Raw genomic sequence first — 16273 nt, 5'->3', positions numbered from 1 at the left:
TGTGTTGGACCCATGTTTGTGTGTCTGAGAGCTTCCTCTTTTGCCTTCATCCCTTTCTCTTAAAGCTTTGAAGTGTTGCTAGGGCAACCCCTCGTGGTCCTCTTTGCATCGCAACTACCCCTCAATGCCAGCACTCAGGGAACCTCCTCGCACTAGGAAGGCAGCAGAAAATCGGGATAATCGCCGTCGATTATAGCGCACAATGGCCCGCGGCTTCTGAAAGATACATTCATCCCGCGGGGGAGGAGGGGGAGAAAAGAGGGGTGTCTTGGTCACTCCGCCGCTCTCCCACGGTGGGCGCAAGCATGACATCAGTGGCCTGAATGGACATGCTCACCGGCCTCCCCTCTTGCTGCGCCCCCCTCCTCCCTTGTTTTCTCATCGATGCCAGTTTGGATGCGGCGCTTGGCCGGGCAAGTTGGGGCCACTGCCACTGTTTGCGTGTGAAACAAAGACCCTCAGAGGGAAGAGAGAGGAAACAGAGAGCTTCACATGGCACCAGCCAAAAGCAGCGATGGTAGCCACTGCCTTCCCATCACCGGCCCCCTCTCTGGCTGCGTGACCCCGGTACACCCTTCTCCCGTCATGCCACCTCTTTCACTTTCTTCTTTAACTCTTTCATTGCCATCCTGACAAGAGAAATGCTACATTAATCCGAGCTTTTGAGTGACACGTCAAGGAATTCGGGATGAGTGATTTCTGGTGACATAACCTTCGCTGACCGACGCGGCATTCCCCAGTCTTTTGTTGCGCGCTCGGCCATTTGTCTGAAGAGGAAATAGCTTTCCAACACATTTCCCTAATTAGAATAATGTTAAAAAGTTCAATAGCATGCGAAGTCCCATGCTGCTGGGAGACTGGAGGGAAACCAGCGTGACGGCATCCTCGCATGAATCACGGACGCCATTCGTAGGGTTCAAATATGGGGTTTAGTTAGTCAATGTTGAAGGAAAACCGGTAAAAACTGACATCACATGGCATAGCAGGGTCTGACTCACTTTTGAAGCTTCTTATTTTACTCTTTGTTTCGGTCAATTTTTAACACATTTCCATTTGAGTTCAAAATGTATGGAAGAGGTAAGTAAAAAAAGATAAAATTATTTTGAGAAAAAAGTCAGAATTCTCACTGTAAAGTCGGAATTCTGCCAATTATTGTTTTTCTTCACTGGTCCAAATCCTCTTCCGTAAAAATGCGGGAAGTGAAAAATAAACAAGTAAAAAGTTTCATCTTGATTTTAGAAATAAAAAAAATGATGAGTCATTGAATCAGGTGTTTTAAAATTCACTCAATTCTATCTATGCTTTTATAAAGTGTGAAAATAGTCAATCTGCGACATTCACTTTTAATGAGAAGATTGTGTTTCTTGTGCTACGTAAATGGTATTGTATATTACAGGCTACATAGCACACGAGATTAAACCGTAATCTGCCGCCCGCGGATGTTAATACTGAGCCTTTATATACCGTTTTACTTCATTTTATTCTCATTATTGAGGCAAAGCTGCACTGTCCTTGCTGTGCCATTAGCGGCTCTCATGTCCAGTGGTCTCTATTGCAGGAGCTGCTCTGTATTGGGGGGGATTACTGTCCAGAGAATGGACGGACCCTAAGGGATTTGACACTTAAGCTCATATATAGACTGACTCCTCCCTCCTCCATGTCTTCCTCTTTGTTTTATTTCCAGGGTTCTAGTCAGTGTATGTGTGTGGCTTGGTGTTGGAGGGGTGGGAATTGTGGGGTGCAGACATCAGGATGGGGCAAAGTAGACTCCTCTGGCGGTGAGTCAGTCTGTCATCTGGACTGGGTTCACGCTCCCTGGACGATATTGAAACACTAAGCTGAGAGCGTGGATCCGTCTGCTGGGATTGATTGATCTCCCCTTGGATTCTATGTGCTGGCATCCGGCCATTTTTTTTTTTTTGATGGAACGATAGTGATTCTGCAGTTTTAAACGCCAAAGTTCGGAGTGGTAAACCTGGTGATAGCACGTACCTCAAGTACAACAGGGATGAAGTAAGTGCCGCTCTGATGCTCTCGACTTCTTTTACTTTGTCAAAATCTCATCAGGGTTAATCTACACGCTGGTGTAGTTAATCCAGGTCTAATCTGACAGACCAGATTAACTGGTTTAAACCATTTTGGACGACATATAACAAGAACTTATCAATTGACTTTAACAATTTATATGGAAGAAAACTAAATGACATCAATTTTGAATGACATTTTTCACTGAAATTATTATTCATGTATTTTCATTATTATATACTGCATTAGATATTATATAGTCAGACTTATATCCCACTCCAAAATGTTCTATAATAATAAAAAAGTGTAGCATTAAGTCAAGGGAGAGATACTAAGAAGACCATTTATGCGCAACGGTTTTGTACATAATTGATAAAGTCCTTTAAATATTCAGTTCGCTTCATCATTCTCACCTTCGCTCTCGTCTTCTGAGAGAGTCCTGACAGAATAATATCCAACTTCCTCTCTCGGCTAAAAAAAGCGGGGACCATTCTATTAACGGGGATCATAGCTCATATTAGAGAGGAAGGTAATGAAGAATGGAAGATCACATGAGGCGTTACTGACTCAGAGCTGAAATGTGCTTTTTGCATGTGGTTCACACTTGAGAGTGAGGTTAACAAGAGGAGACGGGACCGGCCCATCTGTGTGCCTGCGAGCCGACCAGGTGGTCTTTCTTTGGAACATGAAAGCTTGAGGAATTGTGTGTATTTCTGGGGAGTGGTAGCATGTGTGCGCAGTGATACACAATTATTTGCTACAATGCACCCTTTAAAAAAAAAAAAAGGGGGGGAGGCAAAAATGGAAAAAATGCCCTTTTTGTTTTCTAATTGATTTATCTCATGAAAACCCTCGACAGCCACAATGATTGATATCCAAAAAGTTCAGGGTGTCATCTGCAAAGAGGGTGCAGAGAATCGAAAAATATATAACACTGCCATTGACGGCTTTCACTTTCGGCTTTGATCCCCTGTGGTGAGTTTCGTCATTTTATCCTTTCTTCCCTGCACAATTCATTTTTGGGGCACTTTTCATCTGAAGGATGAAGATGTCAAACACAAAAAAGAAGGTTTGATGGATTAAACTCTCAGTCCTGACGGCGACGTGATGTAAAGGCTCCTCAGTTGAAGCGTTGGCTTTGTGGCGCCCACAGCTGGCTTTCTTTTCCCTTCTATAGGATAAGAGGAAGTAGCTTTCCGACGCCCACTTTTTCAATATATCCTCCACGCTCTGTTCACGCCACTGCGTGACCAATTGCTCTCATGCGACAACAGAGTTGAACGTCTTTCGGAGGGTGTGCATTTGTTGCTGAATGAAGGTGGAATTCACTGGTGTTAACATCAATATCTGGTTTAAACTAGCGGTGTTAAACTCAACAACACAAAGAGCTAGAACTTAATGACATTGTCACGGGACAGATTTTTTTTTTTTTGTCTATAAGTAGTACAAGTCAAAAAAGCAGGCAATACCCCTCTTTCTTTCCATTATTGGATGCTAAATCTAGAATGTATGTGAGTGAGCTTGTTAACTTGTGCCTTCCTTCACCACCAAAACACCTGAAGCGTCTTCATTTGGTCAAATTGCCTCCCATTGGCAGCAACGTTTATGTTGAGAGAATCATTACTGACTTAAATATCACTCTCAGAAAACAGCTTGGCGAACACTGATGTTTAGCTCAGCATGAAACGAATGGTAGATTTGGGCCGTGAGTTTGATATGTGGGATTCAAACCTTTGATTCACAACATGAACTGTTGTTGGTGTTTGCAGTTGCAGTGCATTATGAGACTCATAGTGTGAGTGAAGATTACAGTTTGATAAATACTCAGAAGAGTTGTGTTTTGGAGAAATGTTGCATAACAAATTCAGTTTCAAAGATGGCTCCATTAATATTTATACCTCAGGAACTTGAGCTTGAATGAATTCATGTATTTTAGTGAGTGTATTTTTTAGCAAGGGTCTGAGGCGGGAGTGAAACACTCGTTGTCACTGTCAGAAATTGGAAAGTAAAGTTTGGGACGTGGCAGCCTGACAGTCCATCTGTTAGCGGATCATAAACTGACACATTGATGACTCACTGGGAAAAAAAAAAAGAAAGTTTTTTTGCACGCATATATGATTCAATAATGCTTCTCTCCATCTGTGTCCGCAGCACAAACAGTATGCCTAAACAAGTGGAAGTGAGGATGCATGAGAGTCACCTGGAGCCCATCGAGGCCAGGCCTCAGTCCAAATGTGCCAAAATCTGCTCCAAGATGTTCAAGAACCTCCTGCTGACCCTCACCGTCCTCGGTCAGTATCCCACCTTTCCACTGAATTCACAAAACTGTGTGTGTTGAAGATGGTGAAGCACCCATCTGGAGCTTCAGAAGGAGGAGACGCCATCTGTGGTTTTTCGACGTACCAGCGAGAGATGAGTGGGAGTCCTGACCTTCCTCATGTCTGCGCCACCTGTTGGCATCAAAAGCTTTTTGCAGCACTGGTCACTTCGGCAGCAAATTAAAATTATTGCTGTGGCTCAGGGCCCCGCGGGGGGCGGCTGCCTTTAATGAACAGAGGAAAGGGCAGTGATGGTGTTATGCAACACCTCATAAAGATCATATTTCTCTTGACCCCTTCCACACTGCCATGACAACCAGAGAAGTAGCTTAGAACAAATCTTAATTTCTTCACACAGGGCCACATTCCTGTTTGATCCCTCACTTAAAGGAATGGGGAAACAATATTTTTTGCTCCTTGAATTACTGTTTACTACAGTTGCTCTCCATTGTGCTTCAATATCTCACGTTACTCTGCACAGAGCAGGTCTGATATTCCTGCGCCACGATGCATCAACGCAGAGTTGTAGCAAAGCTGTAACAGTAGATCTCCTGTTGCTTTGAAACTAGCGTTGCTATTGCAGTGGTAAGGTCATAATTTTGGACCTCATATCACGTGACAAGAACGTATCATGAATGCAACTAGCATTCAAAGGATCTTAGCAAAACAAGGAGATAGAAAGTGTGTGAGAGTCACGTTACGACAAAAACATTTAAAACCGTGAGGTCGTATGAAACGGGTGTTGCATTGTCCAGGTTATGATTTTTGAAGGTGAAGCCTGTTCACCTTCTACTTATGCTAAAGTCGCTGTCAGAGTGTGGTGACGGAGCTGGTTAACCTGTTTCCCGGATGAGCACATTGCATTCGACGTACAGTATGTAGACAACATAAAGTCTATTGCTAAAATTAATGTGTAGCAATAATATCAAAATGTCAGTTTCTGTGAAAGCGAATAGTTTGGCAGAGGTATGCACTGTCCCAGTGCGCTCCCCAAGTTCTCCTCAATAAAGAGCTCAGTGTAACGCTAATATCGCACACATTTTTTGTTTAGAAACAATAATTTCTTTGTTTTTTTTTGGGGTGGGGGAAATGCCTAAAAAGTAAAAATAAATGAATAAAAATGTTTTGAATGACGTCTGATTACATATTAATATTTATGTTTTTCTTTATTTTGATTTAAACACTCAAAACTTCTGCCATAATTTTACAGTTTTCATTGAAACACCTTGTTTCTCAAGAAAAAAAATGTTCTTAGAACTTAACTCTTGCATTTTTCTTACTTATTACTTGTTATAAATGTTGCTCATTACGAATATAATAATAATTTTCATGGGGCACATGGAGATAATTACTTTTCCCAAAACAAAAAACAATGTGAAAAAGGAGGAAGAGATACTTGTTTTTCCATTTATCACATTTTGCAATTATTTTTAATTTCTATCATTATTATTATTTGACTTGAACGTCACCAGATTCTCAATGTATTAATTTAACTGGCTATCTTGTAATTGAATGTCCAGACCTTTGGGAAGTGGCGAGACAATCAATGTGCGGTGCAGAATTGATGCTTGTCTGAGAGTGTGTTCACCACACTTCACTTGGCAGGAGTCTCACCGAGCAAATGAGCCAGCAGCTTCATTGATCATCTGTCACTTGGTCTGCAGGAGCCTGAATGGAAGCCTGCAAACAGGCCACTGAGGATTTACAGGAAATAAAGTGGCATCCACAGCTATTCAGAGCAAACAGGATGTGGCTGTGCCTCACTAGAATTTATGCCGTAATAAATAAGATTTTACAAACTGGGAGAGGCACGAGATGTTCAGTCTGGGAGGAGGGTGGCTTGTCTGGCCTGAGACAGACAGAGGCCGAGGCGAAACCCTTGGGCCTGGGAGACAGAAAAACAAAGGTCACCCTTGCCTCTTGTGTGTCGATGAAGAGGATGCTTCCCCATGTGTCACGGGACTCTCTTTTGTGAATGGAGATACAAGCTCTTCCTCTTCCTTCTTTCACTTAATATGTTTCATGTCGTGATATAAGTTTAATAAAGCTAAAATGACTGGAAAAAAATAAAACCATAAAAAGAATTTGGGCCCAACACAAGCTAAGGATATCAGTAATATGAATTTAAAAACAAATAATGACTGAAATATAGAGATATACTTGTAAAAATAATCGTAAAAACAGTGGAATACACATATAAGACAGGAAGTTAAAGGTCTGATTCCCTGAGCTGTATAAAGCTGGTGTTTCATGTGCCCTGCGAGAGGTGTCAAAATATAATTCAGTTGGAACAGTTGGAAACAGTAGTCATTAGAGTTGCTCCACCCCAAAACCTGACTCGCTGCCTCATCCTGACAGCTTCTAAGAGCTGTGATCTTCATCCTTTCCGCGCAGGTTTCCGTTAACCCCCCCCCCATTTCTCAGACAAAGTGACTTTTGTCGCTTGTTATCTTTCCTCTGTATCCCTGAATGTTCCGCTTTGCTTGACTGACATTCCCGATGGCTGCTTCAGGTGTGATTCTGGGAGCTGTAGCAGGGATGCTGCTCCGCGTGGCCTCCCCGATCCACCCGGATATCGTCATGGTGATTGCCTTTCCCGGAGACATCCTGATGAGGATGCTGAAAATGTTGATCCTTCCTCTCATCATCTCCAGTTTAATCACAGGTGAAGTGTGAACCTGCATCTCGATAAAGACCTGATCAATTTCAAAAAAATATTTGATCATATCTTCCTGCAGGTCTGGCTGGTTTGGACGCCAAATCTAGTGGACGTCTCGGCACCAGAGCCATGGTCTACTACATGTCCACTACCATCATTGCTGCTGTTTTGGGGGTCATCCTGGTTTTGGTGATCCACCCCGGCAACCCCAAACTGAAGGAAAATCTGGGCGAGGGGGAGAAGAATGACGACGTGTCAAGCTTGGATGCCTTCTTTGATCTGATCCGGAACTTGTTCCCGGAGAACCTGGTGCAGGCTTGTTTCCAGCAGGTACGCAGATCCAAAAGGATCACATTTCTGACCTTTATCCGGCTGTTAGCTTTTGAAATGTAGGGCCTCTGGGTCAGATCGCAGTAATGTTGAGTTGTAATGTTTTTGAGAGAAATGCCATCTTTCCTTTCTGTCAAAACTACAACCACCAGCAACATGACATGTCCCAAAGTGCACTGCAACAGCTGACTAAAAGTTGCAGTCAATCTTGAATTCCTAATAAAGATGGTCAATTTCTGGTCATTCAGTAACTCTATTTATCCTCCAATTTTATTTATTATTTTGTTAGTAGGGGTAAGAGTGAAGTAGAAACTATGTTTACCCTATTTCTTTTAAGTATTTTTATATTTAAAAACATTCACACAGCTCTTATATGGTTGTTTCTTTAATGCAATGCTTCTCAATTGTATTCTGCTGCATAAACATTTTTGCGCCCCAACTATCCACTGCCTCTGTAAATAGTATATTTACACACCTCTGCATAACCTTGTATCCTTATTAACATTAAAGAAAAGACATAAGAAAGTAATATAGATCAACTTACAATAAAGAATAACTTTATCAAATTGTTTTTGTCTGTAATACAAAAGACTTTAAGTGCATCAATTTGCTTGAAATAAAAATGAAACGTATTTGAGAAAGACTGCTTTAGATAGATAGATAGATAGATAGATAGATAGATAGATAGATAGATGATAGATAGATAGATAGATAGATAGATAGATAGATAGATAGATAGATAATAGATAGATAGATAGATAGATAGATAGATAGATAGATAGATGATAGATAGATAGATAGATAGATAGATAGATGGACAGATAATAGATAGATAGATAGATAGATAGATAGATAGATAGATGATAGATAGATAGATAGATGATAGATAGATAGATGATAGATAGATAGATAGATAGATAGATAGAAAGATAGATGACAGATAGATAGATAGATAGATAGATAGATAGATGATAGATAGATAGATAGATAGATAGATAGATAGATAGATAGATAGATAGATAGATAGATAGATAGATAGATAGATAGATAGATAGATAGATGGATGGATGGATGGATGGATGGATAGACAGATACTTTATTAATCTCCGAAGAGAAATTCCCATTTCCAGCAGCATGACAGGTGGAAACACAAGAGCAAGTAAAAAACAATAGTACAAATAAACATAAGAAAAAAAGTAAAATAAACAAACAACAACAACTGGGGCTTAACGTATTTAGGAGTTTCTCTGACTCTACGATAGTAAGTGCCTCGGTTGATGCTAATTCGTTGAGCACGACTGAACAGCCATATCGGTTGTATACAAAAAAAAATGTAAATACCGGCAGCAGAATCCCAAAATAGAGTCCCCAAAAAGTAAGCAGCAACATGGTGAGGAGTCAGTGTACAGCTATGGTAAAATAAAGGAAAATAAACAACCACATTCTCAGAAGAAAAAATGACAACAGTTTTTGATGTTTCTTCAGACATTTCTAACGTTTCCATGATGGCTTTAGATTCAGACGGTCACTAAAAAAGTGGAGGTGGTCGTAGAGGAGAATGTCAACGCCACGGTCATGGATGGCCTGGTGGCTAACATCACCAAGGAGCCCCAGTTTGTCATCAAGAAGTCCTTGCAGTTCAAGAGCGGCATGAACGTCCTGGGTAGGTGTCACTGCTGCGGACCGAGACTGTCCCATCACCTGTTGGTTTGCTTTGGTCTTGCTGCTGCCGAGTCATCCCGCCTGTCTAATGTGATCTCCGAAAACTGACTGCTTTCCACAGGTCTGATTGGTTTCTTCATTGCATTTGGAATTTGCATGGGCAAGATGGGAGAGAAGGCCAGACTCATGATTGACTTCTTCAACATCCTAAACGAGATTGTGATGAAACTTGTCATCATGATCATGTGGTCAGTATCACATACGATACTATCGGCTCATTTGAAACCCATTTTGCTGCCAGTCAATGATCTGTCAAGTCATCATGTATGATACTTGGATGGTAGCAGGAATGCATCCAGGTTGCTTGCGGCGCTTCATGCCTCCGGCGTTGGGTGGTTCTCTTCATTCAAGACTTCCTTTCCCATGCCCTGTCACTAGGTACTCGCCCTTCGGTATCGCTTGCCTCATCTGTGGTAAGATCATCTCCATCAAGGACCTGGAGGTGGTGGCCAGGCAGCTGGGAATGTATATGATCACCGTCATCATCGGCCTGATCATTCACGGAGCCATCTTCTTGCCCAGCATCTACTTCGTTATTGTCAGGAAAAACCCCTTCACCTTCTTTTTGGGCATCTTCCAAGCCTGGATCACTGCCCTGGGAACCGCCTCCAGGTCAGTGGCGACAAGCACCGGTAGGATTCATTTGAAAAATGTTCGATTAAACATGGGATGATACCTCAACAGCGCCGGCACGCTTCCCGTCACGTTCCGTTGCCTGGAGGAGAACTTGGGCATTGACAAAAGAGTCACCCGCTTTGTGCTTCCCGTCGGCGCCACCATCAACATGGACGGAACTGCTTTGTATGAGGCCGTCGCTGCCATCTTCATCGCTCAGATGAATGGCATCAACCTTGACCCCGGTCAAATCGTCACTGTCAGGTCAGAGACTTTGCCTTCTTAGATCACAACATTGGTGTTGGTTTTATGAAGTTGCATATAAAGTGCATATTCGCTCAGTCAAGGGCAGGCTGTGTGGGTATGTCGTGGTGAAGAAAAGGGCAAAGCTCTCGATATTCCAATCAATCTGTGTTCCTACTACATGACCTTTTGGAGATGACCAAAGAACAGGGTGGCTGGACTCTTCCTCAGACATTGGATGAGGACCTGAGTTATGTGGGAGAGACACAAAGTAGAACCATTGCCTATTGAAGTAGCTTTTTAGGATGCCCCTTGGACATCTGCCTAGTTAGGACCTGAGGGCAAACATGAGCCGGGGAAGGCTCAAGAACCCTTTTTTTTTTTTTTTTGGAATGTCTCCACACTAGCCAGAGAAAGGCTTGATATTCCTGTAGAAGTGTTGAACACGGTCTCTGGTGAGAGGACATTTTTGGCCTCTTTGCACCGTATCTTCCTTTCACAACACATTCTAACTCTCAAATCGGCCTTTAGCGCTATATGCTGAGGCATAGTTGTTCCAATGGGGTACAATCTTTTTGCTCCCATGGGACGTACCAAAGAGGGAGTTAAGACTTCACTGTAGTCACTTGGTATATAGCAGCTTATGTCCCCCACCCCTGCTTCAGTCAGTGCCGTAGAAATGTAGCACAAGGGCATAAGGCACGTTCTATACCAAGTGATGCAATGCGGTTCTCAGAACGAAACAAGCCCCACCCACTGGCAACTGTAACACCATCTTCCTTTTAGATAATGTGCAGCGCACAGATTCAGGATATGCTTTGCAAAGCTAAACGTGCTTCAATGGAATGCCTGAAGCCTCAACATGTAGGACGGAAGGTGTCACTCTATGACGCCAAAGTCACTGAAACAGAGTCCGTTTTGGTTTGGACTTTGGAATCTGGATAAGAAATGCCTTTTCTGAAGAAGCTTCATGTCTGTAACCAACCATTTTTGTCTTTGTACTCGATGTTTTAGACATGTGCATATACGTTTCATAAGTCACGAGGAAAGGCCTTTATTTGTTGTGTCTGCACATGAGCTTGAAGTGGATACAATCATATCCACTTTGCATTCAATTGCGTGGCAAGAGTCCCTTAAGAAAAGGCTGGAGTCACGCCCCCCCGAAATCTGGCGTCTTTGTTCAATCAGTGTTCAAGTGATGAGCATGAAATACTGTAATCACCTTGAGCTGGAAAGTAAAGCGCGGTCGACCTTTGGTCTGCACCAGCACTCGCGCCGGCCCTCGTATCAATCATCACTCCTCGGGTATCTGTAGCTCTTCGCGCTCGATGAAGGACTCCCACTGGTCCACTTACGGTGCAGCTCTCCAGACAAGCATCACTTAGACAGACTGAATTAAACCGATTTCAATGGCGGCGCCTGAAGGCCGTCTGAGGAGCGAGTGAAGAGTTTGTCATTTAGTTTCTTTTCTTTGTACAGTCTCACCGCCACCCTGGCCAGTGTCGGAGCCGCTAGTATTCCGAGTGCCGGCCTGGTAACCATGCTGCTGATCCTAACTGCTGTGGGCCTGCCAACTCAGGACATCAGCCTGCTGGTTGCTGTTGACTGGCTGCTGTGAGTTTCATGCTATTCCTCCATGCCTTCCGTCTCCTTTTTATGTCGGGAATTTTACGGCATTTCCAATAAAAATGATCTCCGCAGGGATCGATTCAGGACCTCTGTTAACGTGGTGGGCGACTCCTACGGTGCGGGCATCGTTTACCACATGTCCAAGGCGGAACTGGACGAGCTGGATGCTCACATGGCTAAGTCAGATGACATTGAGATGATGACAAAGACCCAGTCCTATTACGATGACATGAAGAACCACCACGAAAACAATTCCAACCAGTGCGTCTTATCGTCTGCCTCTACTGCTAACAATTCTGTCGTAGTAGATGAATGCAAGGTACTATTAACACTTGCTGACATAGAGACTTCAATCTAAGCCTGCACCGCCGTTGCATGAGACTGGTCCGTCTTCATGGTATTCACCAGCTTTTGTTTGTTGTGCATGAAAATAGAACGCATGTTTGTTGTATGTTTCTATTTGTTTTTTGAGGGAACAGCAGCTTTTGTGAAACAAAAATTCATTCATCGAATTTATAAAACAAGTGTTTAACATAAGACTTAGACTCCGAATGCTATCAGAAAAATAAATCGTACCATACCTAACATTATATATATATATTTTTTTTCTTTCTTTTATTCAATTTAAATGTACAGTCTGCGTAGAAATACATTTGCGGGTGTGTCAAATATAATTAGCAGCTCATACACTTCCCACAGAGACAGTGATTCACCCATTCCCAGGGTTCACACCAGCTATTTCTGACGCTTCCCTGAGATGTAGGAAAATAGAATATGGCCATAAAACACGGATGAAGCTGGCGTGCCAGCGCCCATACTTTACTGTAATGGCCTGTATATATTTCCGAACAGCGGCTCCACGGCGTTCGTCTCCGTGAAAGAGGTCTACTGATGGGCCTATTCATTTATTACAGAATGGGTGGTGTTGCCTAGCAACGCTGGCAACCTGTCACACCAGCAATCTGTCCATAGTTAAAAGTTATGTCCCCCTTCCTGAGATTTGCATATGAATGTGACACAAAGGCTTGCTATTTCATGTATCAGCCATCTTTTCTTAGCTCATCTATTAGCATGACTCGCATTTCTAACCCTGCGTAGTAGCTAACATCGCACTCGCTATGTAGTTTGTGTTCATTTTCAGTTTGTTTTTGTCCAATTTTTTTTTTTTTTTTTTGGACTGTACTGTATCATTTTTCACTGTTGTTTGAGGGAACGGATTTTAATCTTCCTTACATTACTGACTTTCAGCTCCATTATACTTAAAATAAAAACACAGTCATCCATGTCCGAGAAAAATGGATGGTGTGAATACAACCAGTAGAGTTCTACAGCAGCTACCAAATAAAAATGTAAAATATTGCATCCACATTTTCAGAGAGAAACCAGTCTATGCATGTACAATAACGCCTCTAGTTCTGACAATGCAATTCTGGTTATGGCGATAAGCTAGATGTTGACTTTTTTGTTCCACACAAAAACTACTTGTAAAAATACTAGTACTACCGAAAAATGAATGAATATTGGGTAATTGAGGAGCTATGAATAATTGTTTATATTATTATTGTTTTATTTTTATTTTTTTGTGGTATCTTCAGTTGGCATTTATATGGCATAAAATCAGACCACTACAATACTACAAGTACTAAGTATCACTACTACTACTAGTAATAATATAATAATGACATTTATTATTATTATTATTATTATTATTATTATTATTATTATTATTATTATTATTATTATTATTATTATTATTTATTATTATTGTTGTTGTTGTTATTGTTATTGTTATTATTATTAGTTTACTTTGAATAAACTTTAAATGTAAATCAGATTATGGCCTTACATTTGCCTTAGTTTCCCATGTTTTACTGTGAGGAGCATGAGGAAGCTAAAAATAAGTTAAGCCACTGTGCAAAGATGTTGGTTATGAATGGTTTTAATATTTGAATGCCAGATTTAATCCGAGATCATGGCATTTACTAGCGTTACTCAAGTGTGTTATTATTAATATTATTATATTTACTTTTCAAAATTTGGAGCAAGAATCAAATATATATCCAACAAATTTTGCACTGAATGTTTCTCATCTGTATTGTGTTTTTGTACTTTTGCACTGTTCCCAGGAAACACTATGTTCATTCTGTGTGACTATATTTTTCAAATAGCATCCACTATATTGGTGTAAATGACTTTTATTGTAATAGATTGTGAGTTTTCCTAATATGTCGAGACGCACATGACTCAGCTAGTCTCCCACCAAAGAGCGCAGCGAGGATGCAGTGCCTTTGTCCGGCTGTTCAGCTCTTCCTGCTAACTGTTTCCAGGTAACCTCAGCCACAAACGGCTCTGCTGCGGAGTGCACGCTTGTTGAGGAAGAACCGTGGAAACATGAATAATGGCGGCGCGGAGATCCCCTGCTCCTGGGCTCCTCAAGCTTTCCAATCTGGAGGAAAAAAAAAAAAACGAAAAAAAGTCACATGAACAGAACTACTAATTGTTTACTATGTAATCTAGTTTCCTTTCTTTTATATTAGTCCCTTTTACAAGTTTTTGTAACTGTCTACCTGACTGATATAAATACTAATTTACTACCGAACCGTGATATGAGAGCTATATACTGTTAGAGCACAACTATTTTCTCTATAGCAGACAATTGCACATCACACTTCCAGGCTTCGGGAGAGAAGGGTGGCAGAGAAGAGATGAGCGCACGGCATCCTACCGCCATGCACGGAGGGAGACTTAGAAGTTCCGACATGCAAACACGCAGACTTTAAAGTGCCATATGATCTCGCTTGCTTTCACATCATTCTTTCCTTCTTGTCCAGCAAATAATAGCGCGGAGGCTATTGCTTCACCGTGAAGTGACAAAGCACACATTTCTATCCCTCCATCTTGTTTTCCATTAATGCTTATGTTGAGAAAAGGGACTTTATTTTATGAGTTAGTGGAGGTTTAATCCCTGTATGTCTGTGTGAGTGGACGATCGCGAGTTTATGGGACCAAACTGGCAGGATATCAATCATATCAGAATCTATATTTCCTTCCTTTAGCAAAGCACAAGCCTAAAGAACAAAGCTAGTACTGCCCTGTGTATTGCTATTCAAATGATGAAATTCAGAGTGAACAATGTGTTATTTGGAGCACAAACAAAGAGCACAAAAAGCCAGTAGTACGGTGGCAAATTTGCGATAAATAGTTTGGTTTTTTTTTCTACTGCTGAACAGCACAAACTTAAAAAGAAAGGGATGATCGGAACTGCATGTAGCACGCACACATTCCAATAATTTCCACTCTGAAGAAGCACAAATGTGATGAACATGCAGTATAGGAAGCGTTTCCTTCTTCCTTGAAGATAAATACCTGCATCCGTGTTAACCTCTAGAGCTCAAGACTGTTTCTGCCATATGCTTGGTGCTGCATCGTCAGGTACACATTCCTCCCACTAAGCCAAAAAGAAAAAAAAAAACATCCTCAAAACCTGCTTTGCTAGTGTGTGTTTGGTGTGTGTAAGAAATGTCTGTGTCTCCTGTCTTGTTTCTTGTGCTAAATGCCTTGGAGATGTTCACTCAGATTGACCTCGAGGACGAATACATTTTCAAGTAACGCTAGAAAAACTAAACAAAACACTTAGCGCTCGGTCCTCACAGCAGAAGGTCACACACACACTGATGCACGTTTAAATACACATTAGAGCGAGCATGCGCCTATAGATATTTTCAAACACACACACACAACCATCCTTCAACATCAAGGTCACGACATGTACAGTAGAGCACAAACATCTACACGGACCCTTCGAGCAGTCCGGGTCACGATGACTACAGTTGGGGATTGAGTGTTTTAAGAAGCATGGATACAGTAAAATGTTATTATTTCTATTGCACCACTATCTTAAAAGCATGATATTTTTGAAGTGCCTCCTTGCACTTTGTGTATATATTGTAGGTAACAGATTTTCTTTTTTTCATTATTTTTCTTTTTTTTTTTTTTTTTTTTTGCGGGTGCGGGAGTAAAAAGTAGGAATATAGTGACATTTTAAATGTAATCCTCTAGAAATCTATCATCTATGTCCTGAGTAAAATTAGAGTAGACGAAATGAGAGAGGAAATCGTGAATTAAATTGCCTGTTTTTTTCTTTTTTTTTTATTCTGTACTAGCTGTTAACTAGTCGTTTTACTTACTTGTCACACACCTATATATGAATCTTTTTTTTTTTTATCCAATGTAAGCATTTGAATGTTTGTTCCATGAAGATATAAGCCGTGTGCATTCATATTCATTGTACATAAATAAATATATAACTGTTCTGTTCAATGGCGACGCAAGATATTCTGGTTATTACAGTCACGCAAACGGCGTTTGCATTATGAAGGAAATCAAAGAATAATGGTAGCGAAAGAGAAAGAGTGAGAGAAAGGGAAGTTTCTGGTTTGATCAAAGGGCCCTACATAAGTTATTTAGGTGGAAGTTACCGTGGAAAAGAAGTCGGAGGGGAGTGAGTCGAAGGGTGAAATCTGCCCTGTACGCTAGAGTGAAGGGACAAACAACAGTGGTATCACTACCAAGCAAAATTTCTCAGGTGACTCATCTGGATCATCTTTTCGTCCTCAATCTCGACAGCTTGTTGTTGCTCAGTCATGTGGGTCAGTGACTGCAGAACAGTCCACGCATGACGGAGACTCATTCAGACCATCCACATCGCATCAAAGATAAACTGCCTTGATCC

At 41.4% G+C, this 16273-nt stretch overlaps 1 protein-coding gene across 1 annotated transcript; it reads left to right on the top strand.

Moving 5' to 3' along the window:
* Nucleotides 1-1753: 1753 nt before the first annotated feature.
* Nucleotides 1754-15861, top strand: slc1a2b (solute carrier family 1 member 2b). The gene is made up of 11 exons (XM_053884917.1): nucleotides 1754-2013; nucleotides 4177-4316; nucleotides 6856-7008; nucleotides 7082-7332; nucleotides 8848-8995; nucleotides 9116-9242; nucleotides 9433-9666; nucleotides 9739-9933; nucleotides 11392-11526; nucleotides 11614-11860; nucleotides 13869-15861. The coding sequence occupies exons 1-11, from the start codon at nucleotides 2009-2011 to the stop codon at nucleotides 13938-13940; spliced, it is 1707 nt and encodes a 568-aa protein (XP_053740892.1). The 5' UTR covers nucleotides 1754-2008; the 3' UTR covers nucleotides 13941-15861.
* The last annotated feature ends 412 nt before the right edge of the window (nucleotides 15862-16273 follow it).

This window comes from Synchiropus splendidus, chromosome 14 (genome assembly GCF_027744825.2).
Source record: "Synchiropus splendidus isolate RoL2022-P1 chromosome 14, RoL_Sspl_1.0, whole genome shotgun sequence".
Lineage (NCBI taxonomy): Eukaryota > Metazoa > Chordata > Actinopteri > Syngnathiformes > Callionymidae > Synchiropus > Synchiropus splendidus.
The sequence above is the reverse complement of the archived record's forward strand: the minus strand, read 5'-3'. Positions and strand labels throughout refer to the sequence as shown.